At 40.2% G+C, this 12,743-nt stretch overlaps 2 protein-coding genes across 2 annotated transcripts; both read left to right on the forward strand.

Annotated features, from left to right (window-relative positions):
• Window positions 1–2,398: 2,398 nt before the first annotated feature.
• Window positions 2,399–4,127, forward strand: LOC139334265 (C-C chemokine receptor type 2). The gene is made up of 3 exons (XM_070967051.1): window positions 2,399–2,553; window positions 2,721–2,893; window positions 3,414–4,127. Exons 1-3 carry the CDS (start codon window positions 2,403–2,405, stop codon window positions 4,125–4,127), a joined length of 1,038 nt encoding a protein of 345 aa, XP_070823152.1. The 5' UTR covers window positions 2,399–2,402.
• A 3,232-nt stretch (window positions 4,128–7,359) lies between these two features.
• On the forward strand, window positions 7,360–12,466 carry cabz01093075.1. Its single transcript, XM_070966726.1, has 3 exons — window positions 7,360–7,449; window positions 9,108–9,191; window positions 9,647–12,466. Exons 1-3 carry the CDS (start codon window positions 7,409–7,411, stop codon window positions 10,740–10,742), a joined length of 1,221 nt encoding a protein of 406 aa, XP_070822827.1. The 5' UTR covers window positions 7,360–7,408; the 3' UTR covers window positions 10,743–12,466.
• The last annotated feature ends 277 nt before the right edge of the window (window positions 12,467–12,743 follow it).

Consider the following 12,743-nt stretch of genomic DNA (forward strand, 5'->3'; position numbering starts at 1 on the left):
TGATTGGGTATGGAAGGGGCATCCTGGAAAAGCTCAATCGTTCACAAGTGAGGATGGAGAGAGGTTCATGACTTTGTGAACACATGATTGTATTAAGGATGCTGCTACATGTGCTCAGGAAAACTTTGTAAAACTGTTGTCTGTAAACACAGTTTGTTTGCAATGATTGCATTCTGTTTTTATCTAAATATCACACAGCATCCAAACTTCATTGGAATCTGGGCTCTACACTGTACTTTTCTTAGGACCCAAATCCACATGCAATGGCACAACACAGCTTGTGCTCATTTAAAATAAAAGTTTGAGATTGTCACAAACCAAATAATTTGATAGCCAACTGCTTGTTAGTGCTCTATTAGTACCATGTCAAAGGCAGCCTGTTCTGTTGTTGTTGAGAAGCTACAGTATAGATGTCATTAATCATAGAGAACAGAGCACATTAAAGGATGTAGATAAGTGGAATCAATTTTATTTTAATTTTAACACACAATTTGTAACATCACATCTTAAGATTGTGGTCCTTCCTGTATTGAATTTAAAGTATCTAAAGGTATTGAATTAAAGTCTTCTGCAATCCCTGATTGGCTGAGTGCTGTTTTCAAAGGTCCTTGTCACCAAATTGAGAAAGAAAGAACAAAGAAAAGGAGAAACGCTCCTCATTAGAATACATTTTCCCCTCTACTCACTTCCAGCTGCATGTTAACACATAAAAGGCCGTTTCTCAGAAAACCACACAGACATCTCTATGCAGGTTTGACACAATGCAGAGGAAACAACAAAACCCCAGGCCTCACCTTACCAGAAATGAGCTCTGCAGCAGGATTTGACACAATAAGCGAGCAATGCAAGATGACAGGATGGCATATAAGCTTGATGCCTAACACTGGAGCATGCACATTCAGGAGCAGTGATTTTGGCAGACAATGCGGTAAGCACCTTAACATTTCAATTTTAAAATGTTTAGCTGCTATTTACTAGACATATTTCATCTCTCTCACCTCCTACACCTTCAAACGCAGTGTGTAGTTGAGGATTATGTGTGCATGCGTATGTGCGTAAACAATGTCAGCCACAGGAAGTGAGGGTCGGCATGGGTGTCAAAGCAGCCAGAAAAAAGGTTGAGATGCGGTTTAAAAGAGATGACTTGAATTTGATTATGGTCAGGGTAGGTAGAAAATTGGGACCTTCATAGAAAGATGAGTATTACATCAACATCTAGATGAGGTTGTTGATCAGCTACAGGGAAGCCACCAAGGTTACAGTTATTGCTGTGGTTTTCTGCCAGATTTGGAAGCTTGTTTTTAGGTTTGAAAGAGCAGGAGTCAGACTTGCAAATGTTTGTTACAGAAGCCTTCAGATATGACTCACTAAATGATGATCACATCTGAAAAGCTCAGCTTAAAGGGCAGGAAAGTCCAGTAATATCTCTGATCCCCCTCACATTACATGTGGATGTTTTTCAAATGATTTGTTCTCTTGTTAAAGTTTTTATCTCAACGGCATGGTCATTGTGGAATGTACGGAGCTCACTCATCGCGATGGCGTGCAACACTGCGGCTTTCATAATAAAGAGGAGAAGCATGTCATCTTTCTATCTGTGTTTCCCGTAGATTTTGTGTGTTTTTACAAACACTTCAGAGCAAACAAAGGGGAGAGTTTTCTCAACACCAGAAGAAAGTAGAATCAGGAGTCAAAAGGTCTCATTGCTGATAAAGTAAGTAGTAACAGATTTACTTTTATAACTTAATGATTGAGCCACTTTGGCTTCTTATTAGCCATTCAGGTCAATCTTAAGTGAGAAATTCAGTAAGATTGAGAATTGGTTCAAAGATCCCAGATGTGACTAAATCAGAGTTAGGTCATGTTTTTGGTGAGAAAAGCTGAATTAAAGGAAGTTTAAGACTGTTGGATGAATCTCTTCTTTTGTGTATTTTTCACCATTTCACTGAAGGTCTGGGGGAAACACGTGAAGATAAATTTGAACTCTACCACATGTTGCAGCAATTCCAACAGCCTGGGTGGTTATCTTTGAAGGGTAGAGCTGTACAGCCACAACTCAATGCCTCCCATGAAATGTATGTCAAAAGCCTTTTGTATGTCTAAAATAGCTCTGTGGTAGTGTTGGGGGTTTAACACCAGCTCATTTACAGCCAAGAATCAAACAAAGTAAGGTCACTGAGTACAACATAAATACAACAGAATGTAATCATTTGATCATCCTTTTTGAAAAGTCCAAAGACAATATATTTCATGTTTGACCTCACCAACTGCATTGATTTTTGGAGATATATGCTTATTCTGTACAGTGTTTGATTTAATATCATTAATATTTAATATCCATCACACTAAACTGTGTTCACCCAAAGTAATGTGTAATGTTCTGTTCTTTCTCACACAGCACTATGAACTTTACAGACTACGATCCATTAATGTCGGAGATGTACGACTATGATTATAATTCCACCTGTGATGAGGATGAAGGTCCAGATTTGTCCAACTTAGCCATTGTCCTGCCGGTTCTTTACTACACACTGTTTTGTCTCGGCCTGCTCGGTATGTTCCAAAAGGCCCCACTCTTAACAAGAAAAGAAATATGAATCACTGCATTCAGCAGAAACTGATGCATTCAAAAGTTAGATATGCACCACAGTTCTGTTTTTGTCTCCAGAAATAACCAGAAACCTGAAATAATTGATTTTATTATTATTGTTGTTTCACAGGAAACACCACAGTTCTCTGGGTTCTTCTCCGGCACATAAAGCTGAAGACGATGACGGACGTATGCCTCCTCAACCTGGCATTGTCTGACCTCATCCTGGCTGTATCCCTGCCCCTCTGGGCCTACAATTCCCAGAACATTGCACTATGCAAACTGATGACCGGAGTCTATCAGGTGGGGCTCAAATCATCTTTAGTGCTGAGAACACGGAGCAATGACAAATGATTTGTTTAGAAAGCAGAATTCATAAAGCGGTGCAAAACAGTAATTAGTGATTAGAAATGACTTCTTCCTGCAGTTACTCTATGAGTTTTTATGAGTGCCAGTGTTGTCAAGGTATGAAAAGTTATGATCAGGCTGCTGAATTCACTTCCTGACAAACACTGCATCTGAAATGTCAGTGCATAAATGGAAGCTGGAGTGTGTGAGTAGGTGTTTCTTGTTAGTCTTTAAAGTGTTGCTGCCAACAGTCTGGATTTTTTTTCGAAATTAGTCCAAAATTAAATTAATATAACTACAGTGTTCGTAGATTCCACTGTAAACACAAGTGATGTGTATATTGGGTGATGTGTGAAGCAGCTGCTGTGTAATGTCAGCTGTGTGAAGAACCTCATCGAGGCCATAAAGCCTGACAAATGTCACCTTATGTCACATCCTGGTCTGACGTTGCTTCCCCCTCTGCTCCTCTGAACAGTTGGGTTTCTACAGTGGAACGCTGTTTGTGACCCTGATGAGTGTGGACCGCTACCTGGCCATCGTCCACGCTGTTGCAGCCTTGCAAGCCCGGACGCTTGGCTATGGAATCACAGCCAGCATCACTATCTGGGTTATAGCTGTCATCGTGGCGATCCCTCAGGTGGTATTTGCCTCCTTGGAGAAAGATCCAGATGATAACAGCACCCAGTGCCAGCCACTGTATCCAGAGGACAGGCAGCTGTTTTGGAAGATGCTGCGAAACTTCAGTGAGAACACTGTGGGCCTTTTCGTGTGCCTCCCCATCATGATTTTCTGCTACGTGAAAATCCTGGTTGTACTGTCCAAGTGCAGGAACTCCAAAAAGGGCAGAGCTATGAAGCTGATATTCACCATTGTGTGTGTGTTTGTGGTGTGCTGGGTCCCCTACAACGTCACGGTTTTCCTTCAGACACTGCAGCTGTTTGAAATCCTGAACACCTGCGAGGCTTCAAAAAACATCAACTCTGCCATGAGCTTTGCTGAGATCATCGCACTGTGTCACTGCTGCGTAAATCCAGTCATCTATGCGTTTGTAGGGGAGAAGTTTAGAAAGTCACTGGGCAATGTGCTCACTAAGTACCTCTGCTGGAGTCACCAGAACAGATGGACTTTCAGCCAGAGAGACACCACAGAGAAAGAGACGTCCAACACACCCGTAAGATCAGATTATTAGAATGAAGATCACACCTTGCTTCTGTGTGGTGGTGGAGGAAGTACATGTGATGTAACAATGTTTTTATTTTCATTTTCATAAACAGCAAAAGGAAAAGTGTGTACGTGTGCTCGCGTGTGTCTGTGCATGTGACCTGGTATTTATCATGTTGTGGGGACAATAATCTGTTTACACAGTCACATTGTGGGGACTCACCTGCCTTATGGGGACAAAATGCAGGTCCCCTTAATGTAAATCATTAGATTTTAGAGGATAAGGTGAAGACTGAGGATAGGGTTACAGGTCAGGTAAGGTTAGGTTAGGAACAGGGTTAGGAATAGGCAAATAGTGGTTATGGTTAGGGTTAGGGTAAGGCTCCAGGAAATGAATGTAAGTCTATGTAATGTCCCCACAAGTGATAAAAACACAACGTGTGTGTGTGTGTGTGTGTGTGTGTGTGTGTGTGTGTGTGTGTGTGTGTGTGTGTGTGTGTGTGTGTGTGTGTGTGTGTGTGTGTGTGTGTGTGTGTGTGTGTTGCATGTGGTTGGTGCTTCTAAGAGCTGTGAAATCTTACTCAATTATTTCCAGTAAGGAACGCTTTCTTTTGAAAATGTATAGAAATGTATAAAGCATTTATTGAAATCATGCAATTTTACGTATTTTTGTAACCTGTAGAAATATTTTGTAAGAAAATATGAACATGAAACTTGTTTGCACTTTCGCCATTCTTTTCATAGTGAGTGAGAAAAAAACTTTCAGGCTGTTGATGTGTGTATTCAAACCGTTGTGTCTGTCTTGTGTGTCATAAAGCATCTTGCCATGCTTTATCAACAGCTTGACGTGATAAGAGCATTCCATTCCATTTCATCGCTTTCACTGAATGTATTTATTTACAACGACAACGCACATTACTCAACATTTCTGTAAATATGTCAGTGTTTGCCAGCTGGCTAATGTTCAGCTGCGGTCTCTTGGTGAGATGTTCTGAAACCACTGAGGTGATGGTTGAAATGCACCAACAGAAGACAGCAAAACAACATAAAGACTGCAACAGCAACCAAATGAGCTTTGAAAGACAGTGTGCAGGCCATGCAGAGCAACAGGAAACATTAGTACAATAATACAGCAACAATATCCGCTATTCAGTACATGAAGCCATGCAAGCAACATAGAGCCAAGCCATACTGAAGATAACCCTTTTTTACACATACAGACATGCAGAGCAGCAGTAACACATACACACGACTTATTATGATGATCTTGATAAAATGTTAAAAGAGGCAGTTACAAGTTAGTAAAATGCTAACATCGTGTACTGAACACATAAGTCATGCAGCACAGACAGATAAGACACAACGATAGAAGATCACACCAAATTGTTGTTAAAGTACTTGTAAATATGCCATACATCCATGCAAGCTGACCATTGGGCAAAAGACATTAAAGCTTCGAGACTTCATGTGAAGGTGTGGTACATGGCACTTTCTTATTTCATTTGCTACCTTGTTCCACAACTGAGAAGCTTTTGCATCCTGTGGATCTGTCATTTGAATTTTTCGGCTTAATAAAAGCACTGACAGGTGGAGGAGCATTGCCGTTTAGTATCTTAAACATCAGGCAGGTCTCTTTCAGGTGTATTTCATTAGATTTTCCCATATTAAGTTGTCGTATTTGCCAGGAATGTTGCAGTGGTTTTCTGTCCTTGAAAGCATGCTTGTACACAGAGAGAATGGGCTTAAAGGTGCGATGTGTAAGATATGGCCAGAATTTTAGTTTAAAATGTTCAAAAAACAAACTGCACTTTATCCACAGAATGTGAAGAAGTTACAGTTCTGATGTTAAGTCAAAGATATCTAAATACGGTGTTGCAGAGATACCTACTTAGCATGCTAACCAGCTAGCTGCGGTCCGCCTTGCCTTGGAATACAACCTTGTACTTTAAAGGGTGATCGTACACAATCGTATAACCCAGCGTAGTTTCAGTTGGGAGGTGTATGTGAGCAGCAAGTTCACTATGTTTCACAAGCTCTAATAAACAAAATAAGCTCACAGAATGTCAAGAAAACAAATATTGTTACAGCTATTTTCCTTATTTAGCAGAAGAATACAACCGTACACCTTCTGAAATCAAGTTTCTCTCTTTCACAGAACTACAAGGAACTTAAATACCGAGTGAACTCATCGTAAAACACATTCAAAACTTGACAGAAACAGACTGTCAAGCTGGCCACTGTTGGTCTTGGTTCCATTGCTTGAGGGCCAGGAACTGCACGGCTAGCTGAGCTAACTAACAGCAGCTCATAGCCATAGACAGCAACAGAGAATATATTGAGCAGCAGTTAAGGGTTACTCTGTGGATACGCTGTCCCCTATCTTTTTGGAGTGACCTTCGACAGATGGTCATATCTTACACGTTGAGCCTTGAAGTGTTGTGCATTTGCTTGTGTCCAGTTTGTCATACAGTATATTCAGTGGAGGATGATCATTGCATCAACATACACTGTAATTTTGCTGCTGCAGCTGCACTTTCTTATAAACCTCAAATTAGCTAGGTTGTATTTGGTTATTTGCAAAAAACTTTTGACTTGTTCTTAAAAGGATAACGTGGAGTTGAGGGGAATACTGAGATATTTGACAGACTATTTGGACGAGTTTCAATTTGCAGCTTGTAATCATTTGACAAGAAGTGTGCAGAGCAGAATGACTCTGTCATGTAACAGCAACCTCCCTGACTAACAGGCACCTTCAGTTCAACTACTGACTGATTCAAAATGTTCAACATGTTAAGATCTGTAGCGTGCAAGAGTCACATCTCAACTTAAGCCTGACTTTTGAGTCAGAACTTTTCCCTACACAGAGAAAGTCATTTGCATCTTCCACTCTTTAACTGCGTTAAAACAGCTGCCAGTCTAGACTGCACTGATGGCTGTCAGTATCACTTCCTCCAAGCAAAAAAAGCACAGGCCTGCATGCAGAGATCTGCAAGCTTTCAGCTATTCGTGCCTGCTGGTCTGGACAGAGTCACTCTGCATCCTCTAAACCTTGCGACTTGTGGTTCCGTGTATCCACAGACAGTGTGGGTTCTTACATGAAAGTTTCGAAAGCATTCTCAGGAAGTAACAAACCATATTTCTCTCTGCTCGCCCACAAGCCCACCTAAAGCTTGGTAAGGGGGTGGGGGTACAAGCAAGGTGTGCACATTTCTCACACCCCTTTCCTGGTGTAGAAACCATTTCTCATTTCTTGTTGACAGCACTACTTTCTTTGATTTAGCCGTCCATCGCTGTGTCTTGTGATCCAGAATGAACGTCACTATCAGCTATCTTCTGAACAGCACTGGCAGGTAAAGGATTTTTTTTTTTTTTTTTAATTTCTGCATGCATGATATGACATATCCAACATGTCTATTTCTGATTAATCTGCAACCTGTAACAAAACAGACAAAACAAGCACACAACATGTAGATACTATTCTGTCAGAGTCAAAATAGACAGACATAATGCAAACGGATACACAGTATGGTCACCCTGATAAGGCATACAATTGTTATTGAGTAATGAGCTCAACAGAATTTGAATTTAATTGATTAACACTTACCCTAATCCACTGGCTATTACAACAGGACTCTGTTGTGGTCATGAGGTTTATTACACAAAATATTTCAGGGATATATTAAGAAGTCAGCTGACTGCGAGTTCTTTACAATTTCTTCTAGAAATAACTTTAAATTTGGATTCTCCATTTTTAAAGGAACTCAGCAAGAGAGAATAGAAAACCTACTTTCAGTTCTGCTTCCTATGTTTGGATAATTTTCAGCATTTGAATTCATATGACTTGCAGCCTCTGTGTATTTCCACTATTTTATGCTTGTTTTGCTTGTAGTCCATGGGTGAGGACATTTATTCTAATTCCACAGTGACATATTTATGTTCAACATTCCTTCATAGAAAAACAAAATGCATCAATGGCATCATGGTCATCAGTCAGTGTCACAACAGACAACTACCTCTTTCACAATGAAATAGCATTTGGCAAACAGTAACAGCACTGAGAGAGCTATCTGTCATAATCACACATAATAGCTCTTTCACAAAGCTCAATCTGGACTGTTAATGTCTTAATGTCTCACATTAAGACTCTTAATGTCTTGAAACTGTGCAGAAACAGCAGTACAGGGTTAGGGTAAGCTGCTTAAAGCTGTGTGATTACCCGAGTGTGTATCATATTTCATTTCATTGGACTATCAGAGATACTTTTATCCAGAGTTATGTGTACTGTGTTAAATGTAAACTCCTTCATGTTGTGCCTGTGCTTAAATGTCTGTGTGCATTGTATATGTTCATCAAATAAAACAAACTTTAAAGATTTGTTAATCTGACTACAGAACACAAAATGCACACTAACTATGAACAGTATATGTACAGGCTCACTATTGCTGTGCAGAGTCATCAAACGGAAGTGATTAGACAATCAACTATGCAGAGAGACATACTTAACGATTTACATTGTTAACACTCTTCGATCATTGACCTTGATTAAGAACAGAATTTTTTTTCTGCTTCTTCTAATTTGTAATTTACACGATTGCTATGGACCTTGCATGCAAGGTATGTGGTACTGGGCTATCAGCTCCTTTAGATCCACTGTTTAATAGATTTTCTTAAAAATCCATGCACACAAAAAACTATTTCCCACTGTCGAAATGTGTGTTCTTTATATCTTTTCATGTGCTTAGAGTATGTTCTTGAAACTTGTGCAATTCAGCTGAACCACAGACAAAAGTCATCAGACAATTAATTTTGACTTTTCATAAGAAACTAATTACTTAATGTGATTTACCATATCAGCATTGCAATAAAAAACTCCTCAAAAGCCACATAAGAAACACTTCAACTGTGTCAAAGTTGCAGAAAGAAATGTAAAACTGTGTGCACTTCACTGTTTTTGTTTTTTTCAACAGAAAGTACATGACCTACTTTTTATGTGTTTTCTACTTTGCAGCCAGCTGACCATGGCTGCAACTACCACTGCCGTCGCTTCTTTCAGTGGCTTAACTGAGAGTCCACCCACAGAAGACATGTCGAGGTAAGATTAAACCCACAGTTGACAAACATACCACCGCCTTTTGTTCTCCATGCTGTCATAAAATCTGTCTGTGCATCGCTGGTGTCCGGTCTCACTATACTCCAAGCTTAGTGCAGGAATTTGTTAGTTGCAGCTAGCTGAGCGCTTCAGCTTCAGTCTGTTACTTCAGAGTATTTTGTGTCTTGCTGTTTTACTGACGTCTTTCTGAACTGGGCTGTAAGATTTCAACAGCATTATTCTTGCTGCTTTAAATCATCTTGACGGTGCAGCTCATTCCCATGAAACGGTTTGATTTTGAAGCTTTTTTTTTTGCACTCCCCACTGTTACAGCACATAGTATCATAGTGGCTTATGTCTATGTTAAGCAAGAGTGTTGTAGATCCAGTAAACTGACTTGAAATAGTGGGAAGCTCCTAATCATTCATTTTTGCTGTTTTTTCTTTGTTTCTCATCAGCTTTGCTACAACATCTGTCTCCGATTATCCCACTGCAAGCCCCTCAGACTATTATTACTACTCCGACTACCCTGAAGATGGCTTCGGGAGGTGTGTGTATGAGCGTCATGGGGCCAGTTTTCTTCCAGCCATCTACAGCATTTTCTTCCTCCTGGGCCTTCTGGGTAACTCTCTGGTCATCTGGGTCACCGCTTGTGGGGCGCGACTCCGCAGCATGACCGACGTGTGCCTCCTAAACTTGGCTGTTGCTGACCTTCTCTTGGTGTGTTCCCTTCCCTTCCAAGCCCACCAAGCCCGGGACCAGTGGCTGTTTGGGGATACCATGTGCAAAATAGTGCTGGGAACTTATCACATTGCTTTTTACTGTGGGATCTTCTTCATCAGCCTAATGAGCATTGATCGGTACTTGGCTGTGGTACATGCTGTTTACGCTATGAGAGCGCGGACAAGGTCCTTTGGAATGATCGCAGCTGCTGTTGTATGGGTTGCTGGATTTTTGGCCTCTTTCCCCGACCTGATCTTTCTCAAACAGCAGCCGACTAATAATACACTTCAGTTCTGCTTCTCTGCATATCCCAAAGCTGCTTCAGATGATGGGTCCGCCAACTCTCACCTCTGGAGGATCTTCAGCATTTTTAAAATGAACATTTTGGGTCTATTTCTCCCAGTTTTCATTATGTGTTTCTGCTACTCCCAGATCATCTGGAGACTGATGTACAGCCAGTCATCTAAGAAACAGGCCATCCATTTAGTTCTCACGGTGGTGGCTGTTTTCTTCTGCTGCTGGGTCCCCTACAACATTGCATCATTCTTCAAAGCACTGGAGCTAATGGACAAGTATACAGAATGCGAAAGCAGCAAAGCCATCAGATTGGCTTTGCAAGTCACTGAGGCCATTGCCTACTCTCACAGCTGCCTCAACCCCATCCTTTATGTGTTCGTCGGGGAGAAGTTCAGGAGGCACCTGCTCAGGTTGATAAACAGGACTCCCTGCAGACTGTGCCAGGTGATGAAGGTCTACCTTCCTCAGGACAGAATGACAGGGTCAGTCTACTCTCAGACTACCAGCGTGGATGAGAGGAGCACTGCTCTGTAAAGTGAGGGATATGGTTTTGGTTACGTGTCTCTCTGTATTGCCATCTCCATAGAAAGGATCGGGTTATTCTCATTTCTAAGAGGCTATTTTGACTGATGTGTCTTTAAGAAAGAAAGCGCATGTGACGATGTTCAGTTTGAGGGACAGAGCCTGATCTTATGGTCTCATGATGTTGTAATGGAGTTCCATGCAAGCAAGCACAGTGTACTTTATGTTTTTTAACCATACAATGATATATTTTTATACTTTCATAAGTTTTATAGACTGAGTAAGAATGTATAAGGGAATTGTGCTGTAAATAAGATTTTGGATGTTTGATTTTTTTTTTGCAAATTGACAATGAAACAGTATCTGCACCTGCAATTTTATGTGAGGAATTGTTTTGAATCCAATTTCATTTTCCCTTTTTAATCACATGCTTCTGGCTGAAGCTGATTGAGAAACTGCGTCAACTACAGCAGCTGTCCACGTCAGCATTTAAAGCCTCAGCAGCCTCATTTCATCATCAGCTGCCAAAAGAAACAACAGGCGCGTTGTAATAAGCCAGAGATACTGACCAGTTTTCAGTTTGGGGAAACACCATCACAAAACGAATATTAACTTTTATTCACACGTGATAACCACCCTCACAGCTGCATCAGTTTTACGTTTAGCAAAATGCTGCACAGCAAAAAAGTGCAGCTGATAACCTTAGTCTCATATCATCTGTAGCAGCACATTTGCACTTAACCACAAAAACCACAACCTGAAAGAGGAAGTACGAAACCAAGTTGTCAGTTTAACCTTTGCAGGCTGTGCACACATGAGCATTTCACCGTCAAGTTTTGAAAACATTTCTACAGTACTGATAGTCTATTAATCAGTCTTTCATGAAACATGTTTTTAAAAACTTCTAATACGTTTTTAAGTAGTGTGGCGATATGATAAAGTATTATTATATTCTGTTTAAGAAATCATCATAGTCTTTCTCCATGGAGGGCATACCACTGGGATTGGAAACTCAATGAACATGAAGAGAGTGGAAGTTCGTCCCCATTCCTGAGCCAGAATCTGTTCTTGAATTACTCATTGTGAAGATAAAACTATTATTTTGCTAGTATTCAATAACATCTCCCAACAGGATTTCTGTCAGAACCACAGGGCTTTTGCTGTTGAATAACATTTCCCTTATAAAGCAGCAGGATTTTTTTTTTATATGATTCAGTAAGTTGGGTGGCTTGTGACAGACTTAATTTTAATTTTAATATTATTATTTATTTTATTATTTTTTTTGAATTGTCAAAAATTGCGCAGCAGTGGCAGAGAAATCCTGGTGGGTTGAAGTCCATAAACACAAAATCCTACACTTTCTGTGGAGACGGTGTCTTTCATCAGACCCTGCCTCTCTGGTAGACGCTCGTGCCTTTTTGACACCATGTCTGTCATGCAGATGTTGACGTTTTCTCTTCCTGAATTACATCATGTGACATTTCCTGTTCATGGTTTTATCAATGGTATCATGGTATCTTTACTGATCATTTTTAGAAGGTTTTTGATTCTATTCTATTGTATTTTATTCCGAACAGAAGTATCATATATTTTTTGTTACTGTTTTTACAATCACAGCAACCTTGCTGATGTGCTCAGTCGGGATGAGTCAGCACAAGGAGATATTTTTATATTGTTGATGTTATCTTACATATTTATGTGTCATATTAGGCCTTTTTTCAATAAAACTGTACTATGAAAATTAATATTTGATCAGTTCTTTTTTGCTTTACACTGATGTTCTAATAATAGCTTTGCATGTTCTTCCTTTGTCCTCTGTGGATTATATTTCTGCCCCTTTTATAACTTTGTTATCTGAAATATTTGATTTTTCAGTGTGATCCTCAGTGAGAGAGGGGCTGATGATTCCACTGAATCCTTGTAACACGCAGTTCTGTGGAGGCATTCTTGAGGATCTGCTTGTCATAATTAGAAATCAAACTGTCAGACACACACTCTCATCACCTCTCTCAT

Source organism: Chaetodon trifascialis, chromosome 7, assembly GCF_039877785.1.
Source record: "Chaetodon trifascialis isolate fChaTrf1 chromosome 7, fChaTrf1.hap1, whole genome shotgun sequence".
Taxonomy (NCBI): Eukaryota; Metazoa; Chordata; class Actinopteri; order Chaetodontiformes; family Chaetodontidae; genus Chaetodon; species Chaetodon trifascialis.